Source organism: Amyelois transitella, chromosome 13, assembly GCF_032362555.1.
Source record: "Amyelois transitella isolate CPQ chromosome 13, ilAmyTran1.1, whole genome shotgun sequence".
NCBI lineage: Eukaryota > Metazoa > Arthropoda > Insecta > Lepidoptera > Pyralidae > Amyelois > Amyelois transitella.
Window position 1 is genome coordinate 3,703,997 of NC_083516.1, and position 18,976 is coordinate 3,722,972.

General features: G+C 33.5%; 1 protein-coding gene and 1 non-coding gene across 2 annotated transcripts in view; one reads left to right on the forward strand and one right to left on the reverse strand.

Annotated features, from left to right (window-relative positions):
* The window catches only part of LOC106140377 (matrix metalloproteinase-2), a 160,571-nt gene that overhangs the window by 586 nt on the left and 141,009 nt on the right, over positions 1-18,976 (forward strand). Inside the window, exon 2 of the mRNA XM_060947239.1 lies at positions 2,343-3,172. Coding sequence (XP_060803222.1) covers positions 2,582-3,172 — 591 coding nt within the window. The 5' untranslated portion in view covers positions 2,343-2,581. The remainder of the gene's footprint in view (positions 1-2,342; positions 3,173-18,976) is intronic.
* Positions 6,825-6,897, reverse strand: Trnak-cuu (transfer RNA lysine (anticodon CUU)). The gene has a single exon. It is a non-coding gene; the product is annotated as a tRNA-Lys (tRNA).

Consider the following 18,976-nt stretch of genomic DNA (forward strand, 5'->3'; position numbering starts at 1 on the left):
GTTCCACTTAGACTCTACTTGTGGCTAACTTTCCTGTGTGTTTTTGTAGCCCCACTTTTATATTTTTATGTTTATTTAAAGCTACTTAGACTTATGATTTTTATTTTACGAATAAAAATAAAAATCATTAGAGTCGGTTAGACAAAGTAGTCACCCAATATTTTTATTCCTTTACAATTGTTTAACGAAGTTTTTACGTTAGTTTTGATTTTACCGAGTAGATCGATTTTACAGTACCTACCTCGTACAGAGGTAACATTGAAATATTTATTTCGTTTTGTTTATTGTTACTCTCAAGATCAAGTTTTTAACCGGGGTCTGTTTCCTTGGGATTTTCAAAAATAAATTTTGGTATGTTTACGTCATTCTGAGTGCCTATTATCTAATTTCAGCGAATCCGTTTACAGCTGTGCGCTGACACATTATTATGTCAGTAACTTACTTTCCTTTTAAATATATTTAAAAGAATTGTTTGATAGTCAATCAAATACAATTTATTATCTTATTTGGAATTCTTCCGCCTTACGGAGCAAAACGCACGTGTGTACGTGCACGAAGGATTTTTTTAAGCACTTTCTACAGATTCCGAAATAGTATCTATCTCAGTTATATATCTCAGTTATATATAATTTTAAAAATAAAATTACTTTTGTTGATACAAAAGTAATTTTATTTTTAAAATTATACTTTATTAGGTTACAATTTTGTAGCGGATCATTAAATATTTTCAACACGTAAAGTACGTAGTTTCCGAAAAAATGTCTATGACATAGGCACGAACGGACAGGACATGGCCAAACTACGATGGTCCTGTTTTGCCATTTGGCTGCGGAACCCTAAAAATACATTAATAAATCTACCATTAGTATGTTTATTTGCCTCCCTGCTAAACAAAATCAGTCAATCAATATCTCAGTAAGTGGGGGAACAAGTCCATAAACTTGCTATCTTATCATTATTTACAAATATACCCTACATGGTTACAATAAAGTTGACATTTCCTTAAAAAACATACCTCAGTTACTGTACCTACCTCGGTATTTTAATAAAAGTTTATGAACTAAATTGTCCTGTTTTTGATCAAAATTAATAGAACATTTTGCGATTGGTAGAAATTATTATTTTAAAATTATATTATGGCAGAAATTACATTATTTGTATCCCATAACATACAATTTATTTTAGAGGCTATAGTGCATTTTTTATAATACTCATATAACGGGAAATAAATAATCTATCAATGAAAATAAACTCCTTTATCTGTTAATATTATTGTTTTCGAGAAAGCTAGGTTCTAAGCTTATGAAATTCAATTCAATAATAACATTTACATAAATGTCTATTCTTACGCATATTACTTTTACTTGAAACAAATATCTAAGAAAGAAAAACTTTCCCTAGCTATTATAAAGCTTCGTTTCGTATTATAAGGAAATTTTCAAAAATCTTTCTTGCATGACCAGCATTCAAATCAAATCCATACTTCCATTATAAGAGATAATGATTTGTTTTCTGTTTGCAACGAGTCAATTCAAAAAGTCCTGGACCGATTTTGACGAAATTTGGAATTCTGGAAAAGCTTGTCTCTACATACTGTGATTAATTATGTTATGTGACTTTCCTTTTATCATCGTCATCATTACTAACACCAAACTTCCATACTAGATGATTTGTATTTTTTGAAATATTTCGGCATCTGTGATGTAGTTGGAGTATCAAACAGATTGAGCTAGTCCCAAAGCAACCTCAATATTACTGCTGTCGGGTACTAACTCAACTATAAACACACTTCCTAACCCTGATCAACCATATAAAGTTATTTTTCAATCATTTTTAACTGGGATTCGAATCTGGGACATTGTGTATAAGAGGTTAGCACTACCACTACGCCACAGAGGCCAATGTTACATATAATAAATAATAAAATACCTATTGAGAAAAGATTTATGGTAAAGGTTTCAGTTATCATTATCTCTTCATAATTTATTGCTATCAGTCAAGTGACATGTCAAACAATATTATCGCCTTGGGAGAGCTTTGTTATCATGGATTTCCTGTTTTCAATATAAATAACTTGTGAGCGTTAATTGTTTTTTTGTTATTATAATGTAGGGTAGTTAATTTATTAAATAGTTCACATAAGAAAATTGTAGATAAAAATAGTTTTCTTTTTATATTGAGGCAAATAGGATGCAAAAAATTAAATGACAATAGTTTCTCTCTTTGAGTACTATACGTTGATCGTAAAAAATAATTATAAACACTTGAATAAAAGTGATTAAATAAAAAAAAGGGTTTTCGTTAATTCCAAAGATTTATCAAACACCTTTTACTTGTTTCAGAAATCGCTTCGATATCTTGTGCATACAAGAATATTATAAGTTCAGAACAAACAGGCTCGCCGCCCACGGAGACAGATAACGCAGCATCCCGTCCACGCAGACTTAATCTGGCACACGGCAACAGGAAATATGACGATAGTATTGCGAGCTGGAACATAGCGCATGAGGATCCTTCACAGCTGCCCCAGTAGCATGCTTAGCTGACAACGCGCATCGACTCCAAAAACAAAGCTGCAATAATGTCAAATGAAGCCACTGCCACAATAAACAGGCGCACCAAATATAGAAACATTGCAAGTAATACTGCCATTGAACTACCAAAAGACATGGAAACTATTATCACTGCCAATGAAAAAACACATTCGTTAGATCCAGACATGGAAACACATGAAGTAGACATACATAAAAGAAGGGATAATCATTCCATTGAAAAATTAGACGAAATTAACAAAACGACTGATTTAGATAGTTTTAGAATACCGCATAAGAATAAATACGAATATGAAAATAAATTCGAAAGGCGAAACGTATTCAGTATCAGAGAAATCGAACGATTGGAATTGCATAAGAACGAAAACGTATACGGAAAAGAATCGATTACCAAAAACAGGGTTGATGTTGACAGATATGGTGGTTCAAGGCGAGCCGCTAATTTGAAATTTAAATTCATTCGGGATGTACGGGAGTGCATGGACGCTGTAGGGAGGACAATGGGCGTGAGTGTGCGGGTGCTCGCCTTAGCGGGCCTGCTGCTGACGTTGCTGGCGACGAGCGAAGCGGCGCCGACGAGGTCGCGACCCCCACGGAGTACACACCACGAAATAAATGTGGTAAGTCTTATTTTAACACGAAACATAGTTCCCTTAAAATAAAATTACCATGTCTTCACTTGGAATACGTTTCGGAAGCAAATGTGCGGGCATTATATTTACATGTAGCGAGCACTGAGCTGCCGCCTTGTCTCATGCATACTAAATAGTCTAAGAGATATCCTGACGACTTGTAAGCTTTCGTCTCGTCGGAACCTCGCCGGAAACAGGCTGCTTATTATACTGGCATTGTCTGCGTTATCTGAATCCCTGTCTGATTTACCAGACAATGTCTTTCTATATCCACTTTTTGAGCCCTCTTATTCTGTGTGGAACCTTTTCATTCAAAACAAAAGCACAGCACACAGACAATCTTTAGAATCGCAATCTCCGTGGTCTGGTTGTTTTCATATTCGAACAAATATTTTTATACGATCCTAAAAGATTGTTAGGTGTTGTATTGGAAATTTCATCTAAGTCGTCGTTCAAATCGAAAATGCACAATTTGGTTAATTCAGTTCATGAAATCTATTTTTACTTATATTTTTCGATTGCACAACAGCTAAAAGGATCCTCTGATAGATTACAGGCCATTTTAAGGCGTATTTCCTCCAAGTGCAAGTAAATGGGGACAAAAAGCTGGCGTGTCTTATTAGATTACTGGCAGTGACAGACGGACGGACAGTTTGGGAGGATTAATGGGTCGAGTGAAAAGATGCGAGTCCGCGGGAAGACCACGCTCGTTTATTTCATGAACCGTTACAGATTGTGAAAAATCTCACTAATTCACAGTGAGTTGTGGTAAATGATATGGTCAGGTCAAGCGATGAAATAAGCAGATATAAGATTTGTAGGTAAATTGACGTTGTTGACGAAAACGCTGCATATTTTTCTTCCGCTTCTTCTACACTTGCGTTTTTGTAGCAAAAGTGTCATTAACAAACTATCCTATCCTACTACTATTATAAAGGCGAAAGTTTGTATGGATGTTTGTTACTCTTTCACGCAAAAACTACTGAACCGATTACCATGAAATTTGGTATGTAGGTAGCTGAAGACCCAGAATAACACATAGGCTACTTTTTATCCCAGAGTTCCCGCGGGATTGATAGGGTTTCCATGCGGACGAAGTCGCGGGCGGCCTCTAGTAAGTAATATTTGACGTCAATATGTAGTGAAACCTTGAATTCTATGTTGATTGATAAATAAAAAAATATATTATAAATACATAATAGATAGTATCTAAGTGTAAGAAAGAAATGCAGAATTCATTTGGCCTACATGTAACAAGGGCAAAGCAAAATTTATAAACGTAAATAAAGTAAGCCATCCAGCTAAAAGTGAACTTCTATTGCATCTTAATCTATATTTTATTCATCATGAGTTTTTGTATGACTTTACGAGTTGCTTGGGTTTCAAACATACCAACTTACCTATTATTTGTTTTGGATGTCATGTTTCTGAACTTGACGTTTTGCGACAATGGAAACGAAAGAAACGAGTTTATTCCGTGCTTATCACAATTAGTTTTTATGAACAGACACACGCATGTCTCGCCTCAGTTTAGACGGCCAGTCTAGACCTTGTGATTATGATAGCTACTCTCTTAATACATGTAAAACTTACATAATTATTTTTATACTGAAAAAAAAAAAGCTGATAGCGAGATAGTAATTTCAAGTTGCTGTGATTGGCGGATAATATTAGAATTTAAATACAGATTACTTTAGATAGTGAACAATAATTTTAGAACAAAATACTTCAGAGTCCCTACTACATAGTAGGGATTACTACTATATTATGTATATAGGTAATGCTTTTTGGTTGGTAATTAAATCAAGTAGAAATACCATCGTAAATAAGATAATTATGATTTTAAGTGACTAACTACATCACCTTTCCATAAGAAATCAAATGAAGACGAGAACTTTTAAATTCGAATTCAGTTTGGTTAAATTATCGTCTAAACTCAGCGTGACCGCGGTGTTTAGCGGCTTCCTGCGTGTGCGCAACTAGGCCGCTCGCCTAAAGGCATGCCTACACTATGTGCTTGGTTTTATTAAAAGCACCAGTTGCGAAACTTGTTCAGAATCTTGTTTTGTCCTTCTTCACTATGCACTGTAATTCTCAAGCAGTAAGTATGTCCAAAATATAGTACTACTCTTCAGTGGTTATGCGTTATTTTATCGTTATGAATTAAAATTATTGTAATTCAGTGAATCCTATTGCTACTTGCAATAAAAGTTATAAAAATCTTCATAATGAAAATTGATTTCATTATATATTTTGGATGTCTCAAGACATTCTATGATCAAGAATTTTGTTTTATACTACTTAATAGTGAGTGTGTATATTATTAGCATGTAGTCCAGCTCGCTCGTGTGAACTAGCCTTTGTTTATGTAATGATAACGGGCTTTATTGCGCTTATGCAAATAAATACTATACAAAATGTTTAATTTTTACAATTACATTTTGAAAGATTGCGTTGTGGATGCATTTCATTTAAATTTAGGAAGAGTGAAAATTAAAGAAAACCAAAAAGACAGTCTTTGTTGAGGGATGGTTATTTTAATTTACAAGAGTACTTGATTAGAAATACATATTTACGTGAATATAAACATGCTTCTTTCCCGGAGAGGTAGGCAGGGATTAATCTTTCCACTTACCACCATCCCTGCAAACTTTTTTCGCTTCATCCACAGTCATAAATCTTTTCATTCAACTTCTTTCGCAAGAACGTGTTCGATTCACTCTAATATCATATATAAAATATTAAGAAAGTGTAAAATTTACTATTGATTAATTCAAATTTATTCCCACCGGGAAGAAGTAAGTGCATATAAAAAATTTAAATTAAAATTGCTTGTCAACATCGTATAAACAAAATTTACATCTAAAAGTTCGTTGAATAGTCTAGTCTGCCTTCTGGAAAAGTGCAAATATATGGCTCGCTTTTAGCAGATTGTCTGGTTCTAGGATCGCGGGAATCTAAGTCTTTTGCTTCCTATTTAAATTCAACTTACTGTTGAATCGTATTACAATAACAAATATGTAGGGAATTTTTTAAATAAGTTAAATTTTTTTTGGCCATTTGTTATTGTCATATTTTGATAATTTAATAAAAAATGAACACGAGTAAACGCATTGCGTAAAATCTATACAGTGCATCATCTTTTTAAATTAAATTTAGGATTATTTACTAACAAATGGACAAAATTTCTTTTTTAAAACAAGTTGACTTATTACCGTAGTCTTCCAGCGCGACCGTAGAAAATCATGAATCTAATTATAATATGGAACCTCGTAAATCATTATGGTAAAGACGTAAATTCTTAATAGGCACAGTTGCATTGTCTCGTTTCTGCTGTCACCAGCTCCTGGTGGCATTTACGTTCTGAGTTGCTTTTTTATTTATTTAGAGATACTTTATTTGTAATATTATAGATAATTTATTTCAAGATTTCAAATAACGAATTTCATAAAAAATATATTAGAGCCCAATACTTAATTATCAGTGTCGCGAAGATCTAGATATTGTTAATTTGTCTTCGGCAAAACAGTCCAAATAGGTTACTTAAAAATAGGTGGTAGGTACAACCTAAGCATTAAACTAAACTGATAATCTAATTATTTTTTTTATTATAAAACAAAAAAAAATTAAAAAGGTATTTCGCCCAACGTGGGGCTCGAACCCACGACCCTGAGATTAAGAGTCTCATGCTCTACCGACTGAGCTAGCCGGGCACTGTTGAAATGGGTCAAATTATCTATGTGATAACGTTTAACACAAAGCTATGATTGCGGATAGGTTGAATCTGCGAGAACTTTATCATTTTAGAGATAACACATGCCATTAAGAACATAAATAAAAGCTAAAATTTTTTTCAATTAAATACTAAAAATACATGTAATGCATTATGTATATTGATGTGGAATCTTTCAGTTGTCACACATAAATTTAGTAGGTACCTAAGTATATTTTTTTGGTATTATTCATATTTTAGCGGGCACCGGCTCCATTGTAACATCATCGTTAGAGGCTGTGTCGTAATCTAAAATAGGTCATTTTACATTACGATTATGATTCGATTATCAATTCCAGTAAGTACGCTTATGTTAACTCAACTTCTTACTTTTACATTCTAAAGTAAACCTTACGACCCTTGTGATAAGGATTGCCTTATCACGCGAGTTTAAATTAACGCTAATACGAAAGCATAATGTTATCTTTCAAGAAGCTGCCTCAAACACTTGCGCCATACGATTAATCTCTCTCTTTAATGGTTGTGTGGAAATATTATCATCTAATTGCATTAGAATAAAATATACGTCTAAATGTTTTATATAAGAGCCCGAAATTTTGCAAAATCTGTAGTCATATCTGTTAATCATGGAATATTAATGTTTTTTATCATGTTGTGGATTAAAAATTTCTTAGTTTTTTTTTTGCTTCCCACCGGTGGTTGGGAAGAGAATCTCGTTTTTCCTGTGTTCTCAGTTGCACTCTTAGGTAACCGTTGCACTTTTAGACTGCGTACAAAATTTTCACGCATTTTATAGACGAATATTAAATTTGTTAAGATAGGCACGGCCAACCCTTTCAGTTCAGTGCCCAAAACCAATAGGCATTTACATAAAACGAATAAGCTTATTTCACTATTGATCGTTAACTATGTAATTAGAAATTTGCATTTGGGAATTGCCCGCAACGGCTGGCCAACTCTAATTATTACCTGGGCTTCATCAAAAGTGATTAAACTCAATCCTGATCAAATTTACGCTTTTGGAAACCATCCTATTTACATGGTAATGATGAATTTATTATGCTAGGAACTACAATACCAGCGGACATAGGTATTTTATTGCTTGAACTTTTAAATTAACTACAGATCCTAACTGATATGGAAAATATTATTTAATAATCTTGCTTAGCTATCTGTTTCGGCTTTATCATTTTATGCCAAATTTCAGTTAATTCCATTTGGTTGTTTTCTGAAACGTATTGACTTTGTAACATTTTCCACATGTGCTTATCTGATTTTGGCTTTTGACAAATGGCTAGTCTACTGACCGTCCTATTCTATAAAAAAGCATCCTGCCCAAACCTACTACATTTATTTAAATGTTATTAATTTAGGTAATAATTCAGGTAACTTGGTATTCCTATGCGTAGGCACATACATGCTTGATATTTAATTATCATTTTATATGGTACTTACCAATAATAATATAAATAACATCCAATTTTTTTCATCATATTTTATTAATTTGCTTCTAAAACCTACTTACTGACTAATGTCCAATGTGTGTCTGTTTTTATTTTCTTTAGCTTTACAATTTAACATTTTTACTTTGTTTCTTGTTCACAAGTTATTTTTTTTTATTTTCAGTGTGAAGAAACTTCAAAAGAATGACATTAGATGTCGGTAATGATGCATACATTTCACGAAAAATCATTGTCGTCTTATTTTGTGCTTTCGTTCCTCTATAATCCCTACGTAGTCAGAATGACAGAACAAAATGAGTATAAGGTTAAAGAACTAATACCTACACCATATTATAATCCTGACACATGTGCTTGGCAAAATGCATGCGTAATTTTTCATTTTAATTTGGACGAGGAAGTGCTCATCCCGATTCTGGCAATTTTTATTTGAGAATTGAGACGATTCGTTGCAACTGGGCAGCTTTCAACGCACGTTAGGCCGGAAATTGCGTCTCCCAGATAAATATAGACACACAGAGAGAGAGAGAGACAGAAATACATGCAAAAATAGTAACAGAAAAAGACCGACATAGTTTTGTTAGTTTATCACGTACTATTTAGACAAGAATTATGATAATTATGCATTACATGGCGCTTATCACTTTCAGAGGAAATTAAACTAGTGCATTGTATGAAATTTTATATATCATGCGTTGTCTTTACTCAATGGTTGTTTTCCATTATAAGTAGTTTATCTCAGTGAATTTTGTTCAAGTCATAGAAAACACTTTTTTAATATGAAAATTCATAATACATATCATATGTTTAAATTGCAAGTGTCCTTTTGTTTGCATGCAAATATACAATTAAAGAACAATCGATAATATCGTCAATGTCATCAAAACGTCATCCCGAATCAAAGTAGCAATACATGCAACATATGCATCCCAATGGTGTATTTGTAACAAATACATTGCTGCACATCAACATTAGTATTCATTGCGTGTTATAATAGAATCCCAGGTGAGGTCCGGCCAATTTTCGGCGCTATGTTCCGGTGACTCATTCATCCGTTCACTGTACCAATCTATATTGAATCTTATTCATTTGTCGTAAGATTTTTTTTATTCAGATCACCATTTGCCCATGTGCTATTCAATCCGGTGGCTATTGTTATTCTAAATACGTGGTTAGAGTATATTTAGTCTGTTCTTTTATCTTGTCTGACGTAGGATGAATCGTTGACCCATATCTGTGAATTAACAGTACTGGCAATAAAACCTGTCGGTGTGGTCATAACATTGATCTAATAAAGACTTTTATTGTTACTGATGTATTATTGGGTATAACTATAATTTTTTTTGTAAAAAGCAGTATAATATTTTTCAAGTTGGCAATCAAATGAACGCCCAGGTAGATGACTCATTAATAATACGTTTTTCCAAAGAAAGAGAAATATACTAGTAGGCAGGTAAACTTACCTTTATAAACATTTAAGATCTTACTGCCAACAAATCTAATAGATATCAACCTTTTTTCAAACTATTTTTACAGTCCTGTTCTGTTCTCATCAAATATTATCGGAGAATGAGTCCCTATACCCAACAGTTTGCTTATTTGGTTTGCACAAATAATGAGATGAAACAATTCGGACGCGAAAAAAGGATTAAAGGCGATAAGGCTGTTTGATTATGGGAAACAATTGAAAACCTAGGTACACATTTTAATTCTAGGATTATAAGAGAGACAAAAGCTTCCATACTGGTCTGGTAGTGAAGAAAAAACGTGTGCCAGCTGAATCTCTTCCCATGAGATTGGAAAAGTAAATCAAAGAAAAGGCTTATAAACTTGGACTATTTTTGGCGATGGGTCAGTAACATGTCACTATTTGAATGTCAATTCAATCTTAAAACCATAGCTGAACTGCCTTTTACGACATCCATGGGAAAGAAATGGTGTGGTCCTATTCTTTTTTCATTGGTGCCGGGAACCTCACCGCACTTAATAAGAAACGTAAAAATACAAATCAGTAAAGCAAAATGTTCCTTTGATGCTTATAATTGGATTAACCTCAGACTCGCCTTACAAAAATCCGAGAATTTCAATGCAGTATTAAATTTCAAGGTACATGCCGCAAGGTGACTAAAATAAAAGGAATGTTAAGATTTTGGACTGTCACTCACGTCCACAACATAAATAAAACAATATTGAGTAATAAAGAAGAAGGTGTAAGTTACTATTCCTTTGGAATAATTTCAATTGCTTCTAACTACCTACATTAAAACTTTTAACTATAAGACGCAGTTGAATCGGGAAAATTAGACCTACATGATAATTCAATCTGTAGAAAACGGAAGCGGATTTAAAGTTTTAGCTACAATCATTATTAATGAATCATCAAAATGTTTCATATCTAATCTAAAAGGACAACGATCTACAAAATTGATTTTAACGTTACGGAAAATACCTGTAAAAAATAAATAGCGTTTAAAATTAATCGGTAGAAGTCAGAATCTTTGCGTGAATATGCTATAAAAATTCATCTTTCTTCATGTGAAAGGGAAGAAAAGCAAAAATTGTTTTTTGTAGGGTTTCGTTATTACAAGTGCGGATCACATGGGTTTATGTGTTACCAATGAAAACCAAACATAAATGTGATGAGCTATTAATTTATTTTCATGAACTAGTCATGAACAGTCAACACCTCAAAATCCGCTAGTATTTTGATCGATATTGAGAACTGGGTCACGTCACTGCGTGCTCGTGTTGACTTGATAAATACTTCTACATACCATACTTTCTTTGACATTTGCGGCCAAGGCCGTACGTACAGTAATGTGCTACTGCTGTAAAATGGTTATCGATTAAATATATGTAATATGCGATGTTCTATCGATATAAGCCGTGTGGATTCTGCGTAATAGTAACACGTCATCTGTTCCTGTCTTTTTCTTGAATATTTCCGTAGAATGCGAAATGATACTAATTACTAATAGTGCATCAAATTTTTTTGAAATAGTTTGGTAATTTTAATCTTTAACAAATCCACGTATTTGAATCTCTTTATTTATTTAAATTGTAGGGTGTAACATGTTACCAATGTTCATTAGGTTTCACTGTTTCTCACAGTACAAGCACCAGTCAAAGACATCGCCTCGAAGATAAACTTAATAATTAATAAACCTTAATACATCAGTAGTAGAGTATATATTCTTTTGAAAATATAATTGTAGAGGTACATAACTGCGGCTGTAGCAAACACGCATCCTTAAAAGTGCAAACTGCATTCTCGTTAACCTTTTTTGTATGGTCAAGTATCAAGTTTATTTCTCGATCTAAGAGGCGTTACTGATAATAAGAAGAACATAGCTCTTTGTGTTGTCAATACTTTGTCAACTATACCGGAATTACAAAACAGGCGATACTTATATGCTAAGAAAGGAATAACCGGTCATTACAGTGATCAAAACGTACGATTATACTATCAATTTATTCTTGTTAAAGAAATATTGAAATACCTTTGATCTATTACTGTCAATTCTAAATGCTAATTCTTTTATGTGATTTTTTTGCATATGTATGTATGCATACTGAAATAGTCAGATATCAGTATCAAGCAGTCGTTATTGTTTTACTTACTACACTAATAAATAAATACTTAGTTTCTAATTGAGACGAGAATCTTGAGATTGCAAGTTTATGTAGCATTTGGTAGTAAAAAGGCAAAATCAATTTGGATATAGAGGCAATGAAAGTGACTCAAAATCTACCTCCACTCTTTAGAAAAATACATATATTTAATCTATACTAATATTATAAAGCTGAAGAATTTGTTTGTTTGAACGCGCTAATCACAGGAACTACTGGTTCGAATTGAAAAATTCTTATTGTGTTGAATAGACCATTTATCGAGGAAGGCTTTAGGCTATATAACATCACGCTGCAACTATTAGGAGCGAAGAAATAATGGAAAATGTGAATAAAAACGGGGGTAAATAATTGTTCATCCTTGAGGGCTTCAACAATGCCTAAAATAACTATACCACGCGGGCGACGTGGGCACAGCTATGAAGTAATAAAATGTTAAAAAGGCGTTAAGGAAATACATTAAATTATAAATTATAATGATAATAAAAATGGCATACAATTCAATGCACACACATAAAGTATCACTTTTTTATGTCATCAAGTCATAAATTTTCACAACATCAATGGCCTAGTTTAGCTGGAAGTGAGATTCAATGTAAAGCAATGCTAAAGTTTAATAAAAATACTTAGATGATATTATCTTTGGAATAGTTCTTTATATTGGTTCATTCTCATATTAAAGTAGCGAATCATAAAAGATTTACAGTAGCAATAACATTCAGTATCTCACTGCAATCTTCAATGAAACCGCTATTTCTCGGCGCGCAGCACGCGACCCGCCTCTCAACTCCATGCAAACGAGGCTTTTGCATAATTTATCAATAGGTGTGTGAACTGACCGTGTAATTCGACATTAAATTGTTAAAAGCATTTAAGTGTAAATGGCACGCTTTGCACCTTCATAATTTGCACTGACTTTACGTAAGAAATTCGCTTTAATTTCGTTCATTTCTTCACAACGAATTCAGCTTGGAAAGTTACATGCGCTATAATTAGGTTTTATTATTATTATGCAAATTGGGAAAATAACTTAGCAATTAATTTAGGTTTTAAAAACAAGTTGGATATGGGTTTTTGTTGTGAGTGAATATGTTTGTATAATAACAGACATAGGTTAACTGTCCATAAATAAACACGTAATGCAACTCAATAATGCGTTCGGAACACAAATATTAATGCATACAGACAGCAATGGCAAAGGCGGCGCGTGCGCACCCATTCTAACTTTAGCTAGGGGGGTGAGAGGGAGGGGCGAAGTCAGAAGCTACTTGCTCACGCCGGACTATAAATAGGGGCTACTTTCACTCGAGGGCGTGACCTGTACCCGTCAGCTGATGAGCTGATGTTGCGAATGAGAACGGATCGGAGATTACCAATAAACAACGTGTCGGATAAAATACTGCCCCTTCATTGAAACGATCTGAGTGGGTTGTGTGAATACTTGGTGAATTATTAAGCTGCTACAGATAACTTGTTTCTGTATTGGAAACATCTGTATGTGGTAAGAGTTCATGTATATACCTACACAATCAACAAGAGTCTTTTGGCGATTTTTGTCTCGGATGCGTCCCGACCATTATGCGTTATTAAGTAAGGTATGTAATTAAATGGAGCTACTCCCGTCAGAGCTTGTGCATAATGCCCTATATCAAATTAAACGAATCTTATGCTTCTTAGAGTTAACGTATTATTTCTTATCGAACCCTGGCACCATAGTTTATGGCAGTTTGTAGAGCATGTCAGACGACTTGTAAAGGTCGACACAGCCCCTGTTCTTATACATAGAGAGGGGTTGTAAAAAATCACAGGAGACACCCCACGCACGGCCCATAGCAATATATCAAGATATCGGATTCCTTTCGCGCCACCTCGATATGTTACTAGTACGTCTTTTCTGTATGTCTTATATAAATTTTCTCTATGAATCTATGAGGTCAAATATCTGCAGTATAATAATTATTCTTTTTATTATGCATCTGTAGACATTTTGACGCATCCAAAACCGTAACGCTCACTTATTTAGGACCAAATTAATCAGTAAAATCGTCAAAATGTGGCTGGACCCTCTCCATTAAGTATTTGGCTTGAAATCAAAACTCAAGTCTATTAAGACAGAGTTCTCTACCATGTTCAGAATGATTATAGTGAACAGTCCATCATTTAGTATGTGTTGGTAACTGCCTATTTTCGTCAACAGAGAATGTAGTTAAATAGCTACTGCGTTAGGGCGAAAGAGCATGCATAAGGGTGCACTGCACAATGTAGGCACGATGTTATATAAAATGAAGAGATTACAGATATTCTACACTTAGACTATTTATTAATGCGGCAGTACACTTTTGGTTTACTTAGCTTTGTATAAATCTTTAGTGATGGTATATAAAAGATCTAAGGGGTATAATATAAATAATCAACATGTTTTCCGTTTGTCTGTTTTCCGGCTACATTTCCAGCGCGGAGGTCAGGTAGTAGAATACAATACAATATAGGTACTCCTGGATTGGGTAGGTAATTTTACTCGATTCGCCTCTCGTCTGACCTCCGAAACATTTCCAGGGGAATTCAACCTAATCTAAAAGTTTTTCGTCACCGTTAGTCCTGTCCATGTAGGCACTGGTTAATTTGTGTCAGTGCGTTCGTATTATTCAATGGAGGGCACGCCGCACAATACGCCATGGCGGGAAGCGCAATCGATTGCCGGGGTCATCGACACGGGAACTGACCTTTGAACCTCTCAGCTGATCGTTCCTATTGTCCAATTATTGTAAATTGCGTGCGAAAAAACCTCTAAATTCGTCAGTCTAGTATAGGTGCTTGTAAATAAGAAAAGATCCCTTTGAAAATAATGGAAAACAATGTTTCTGTACATACGTGTCTAACTAACGTTCTATGTGAAGACATAATATTATAATAAGTACAACTGAATAACGCATTAACGCGATGAACGTTGAAACACAAATACATGAAGACAAAATGCTCAAGATGTCAAATACTTACTACTTAGACAAAATAAAATTGAAAAAAGAAGAAACGCAATTCTTCATAGAACTACTTCGTACAGTCAACGAGGACTATTGATACAAATCGAAGAACAGCTGGCTTATCTAAAATTCAATATTTATTTATCTATTTTATCGACGATGATACTTAGCTGGAAAGTAGTGATGTAGCCACTCAGACGAAGGGAGGAAGAATAAAATGAAGTGCATTGGCTGGGGGCCAATGGAGCGAGAAATAAGCTATTTGGTGTTGTTTTATTGTGATATTCGTATATTCGTCCTTGTGACGAAACAGTACCTTTAAACAAAGGCAAGAATAACATAAAATAGAAGTATAATAGTATCACGTAGAATTTAGGGTATCATTATGAATTGACAATAAAGGGTTTATTTTAGTAGTCTCTTCCTTTTTTTGTTAACTTTATATAAATAAATTGCTATGTTGATTTCTCAAATCGGTGACTGACATACTTAATCGTAATGCAGTTAATGCGAAATTCTTAAGTTCTAATTCTATATAATCTACAGCATTATAATCTGCCTGAAGCAAGATAGAAACCGTAATCATTCGACCTACATTCCGAAATGAAATTACATTGGTAGATATTGGCAAAATGCAATAACGGTGCATAAACACAAACGGATGCAGATAAATAAAAGAAATCGACAGATTGAGTGATTCATTCATTGATTACTGTTATAAATGTTATAATGTATTGCCCGCTGAATATATGGGCTCGATAAAAGGTTGCGTTCGCCATGATTCATCTTGGAATGTTGCTGCGGTGAAAAAATGTAGGACGGTGAAACTGTGATTTCCTAATGTATTAAGATATGAATACGAGTACAAAGGTAAAAGGAACATTGCATATACATACCTGGAATTACGTATGAACATTAGATCACTTTCACTACGGCGTACGAAGAAAATACCTACTGATATATCTTATCTCAATAAATAAATTTTAAATTAATTTGCAGTGTAGTTCCCGGCACCAATAAATACAAGAGTAGGACCACTCCGTCTCTTTCCCATGGATGTCGTATAAAACGACTAAGTGATAGGCTTATAACCTGTCACTTTTAAAATCTCAATTCTATCAACAAGCCAAATAGCTAAACATGGCCTGTCAGTCTTTTCAGGGATAAGCTTATAAACTTGGAATTTTTCTTTTAGGCGATGGGCTAGCAATCCGTCACTATTTGAATCTCAATCCTATCATTAAGCCAAACAGCTGAATGTGGCCTATCAGACTTTTCAAGATTGTTGGCTCTGTCTACCCCGCAAGGGATACAGACGTGATTATATGTATGTGTATAAATAAATTTAAATTTTTATACTGATTTCATCTGTGTAAACCTAAATTAGGTTCTTAATTGATAATTGTGTAAGCGACGATTGTTTTATTTGCTGTTGGTCATCAAAATGTATGAAATAAACAAATAATATAGCATACCATCAAATCATTTTAGTCCTTTCATACAAACCTAGCATTCCACCGAACTGAAATGCATGCAATGCAAAAATCTTTACCGAAAATGAAATGAAAACGTTTCAGTATGTACTTGGCTAAGAAGATTAAGTAGACAATTCAATTTATTACTTAAACTTACAAACCGACAGTGAACCTAAATTCATACACTATTCAATAAAATAAAATAAAATTTTAGTTTAGCTTCATTAAATATGTGCAAAGATGTAATAGAGGAAGCCATCCACTTAATTCTAAAGGGCTTCATTAAAATTATTGGACGACATGGCAATCTAGCCGGATTAAATTTAATTAAATCATTAAGCTGTAATGTGCCTTTAACATTTATTGCGATTTATGTAGCTCAAGGATCTAAGGAACTTAGTGTTGGTACAGTCAACCGCATATCAAGTAACTCTGCATGGAACTCTATGAAGCGGTAATAGAGGTGAAATTGCAATTTTGGGGATTTAGGTTGATGTGCGTGTAGACTGTACAACTTATAAAGCCGAAGTTTTTTTTTTAATATTTTACTGCATAAAAATCACTCAAATAAGTACAATAATTATATCCAGTTATTAATAATTCACTACCAGGCCGGTGTGTTAGCCAAGTAAAACAAAAAACAATGCTTAAGGTTGTATTTTCTTGAAAAAATATAAAAGTAAATCAAGGCAGAGACTTCTAAACTAGAGATTCTTCTTTTAGGCAATGGATAGGTAGCAACCTGTCACTATTTGAATCTGAATTCCATAATTAAACCATCCAGTTGAACGTGACCTTCGTGTCTTTTTGGGACTGCTGACTCTGTCTACCTCTAAGAGATGAAGATATGACTATTATTTTTCAAACAACAAGACATGAAGCACTAGTCTATCTCCAAGTACCTACCAATTAGAAAAACTTAATGTGTGGTCGATTCACAGGTGGTCGTTTGAATCTGCACCATAACTATACACATAAATTACTCAATTACCCTGCTTATTTCTCTTAATTACTCGGCATTCGATTTTAATCGATACATATTATCGGTCGTATACACACGGTCATTGTTTTCCGCTCGGTCATCAATCACTTCAGATTGACGTTATGTGTACAATCGACAAATCAGTAGCGTTTGGCCGCTTTCATTACAATAGGTGAACGACTTGTTTATTGAAATGAATGTCATTTCAGCTTTATCAAACTAGCGTTTGCCTATGGCTTCGATTGGGTCTTAAATTCATTGCCAAAAAATTACAGCAAATACGAGAATCGGGATAAATGTTGATTAAAGCTTTTCAAGATCCACTCCATAAATTTATATTCTTATAATTATTAAAATCCTTTGGATATCTTCTTCTATCACTAAGTAAAAGATATGAACGAGAAGGAACAATAATACACTATTTAGTTTAATACTTATGTTAGAATCTTGAAGATTGTGAGATTCATTTTATCACACTCTTAATCATTTTAGTAGATTTGAAAGAAACTTCCCTTCTCCCTTTTTTTTTTCTCTCCTATATTTGCCTTGAAATACAGGACTACATTATTTTCCGGATCCAGTGGAATGAACAAACCCCGAAAATTTAATTTGCGTTTTTAATCATTAAAAAGTTCATCAACTTCATTACAAATTGAAAAGAACATATTTATATTAAAACCTTCGATACTAAAACCAATTAATTGTGAACAAATTGAAAGAAATCGAGTCAGATTATTTACGATTTATTTTATAGCTTTTCCTTTTGCTTGTGATTGCTTTTAATATTACTGCTATATAGCATAGCTATAAAGTTACTTGTCAACTAAATATGAACTAATAAACTATTATTAATTATCAATTTTGTTTATGAATTAGTTGTAAATCCTCAATTGCTATCAAATATATGCATTTTATTTATGTGGTAGAATTATGACCTTCATAGACATATACATTTCTAACTTATTTTTTAAAGAGTAAGTTTGTAGTAAATTTTGTTTCATAAAGAATATCTTTAGTAAAACCTCTAAAGTTTGACCAAAGTTGTGTTCTGGATATAGGTTAAATTTTTATTTATCAGCATGTTTGAACGATGAAATAATATTAACTTAAAATATTTAAATTTCACTGATCCAGAATTGTATGCAATACAGATTATAAAAGATTTTATACCTTATACTGCTTCAACGCTTTTGAGAAATTCCTTGCAAAATTTATTCGTTGAAAATTTAAGTACCTGTTTCATTGTGTATAATTCGATCACGTGTATGGGATTTAATAGCAGTTTTATTAGGCGATGTGGACATGTGCGCATGCGTTGTTATTGTTAATCATTGCTGGCGCCAACACACCGACAGGCGACAAAATATGCTGTCTGTACGCACCTTTATGACTCATTTTGCAATCAAATGGCAGTTTAATTATTATGAGACGCAAAAGACATGCATTGCATTTTTATTGTGAGAAGTTAATATGCAGGAATTTTGCATTTAAAAAGGTGTTGGTGTTTATAAATTTAAGCACTTGTTAAGAC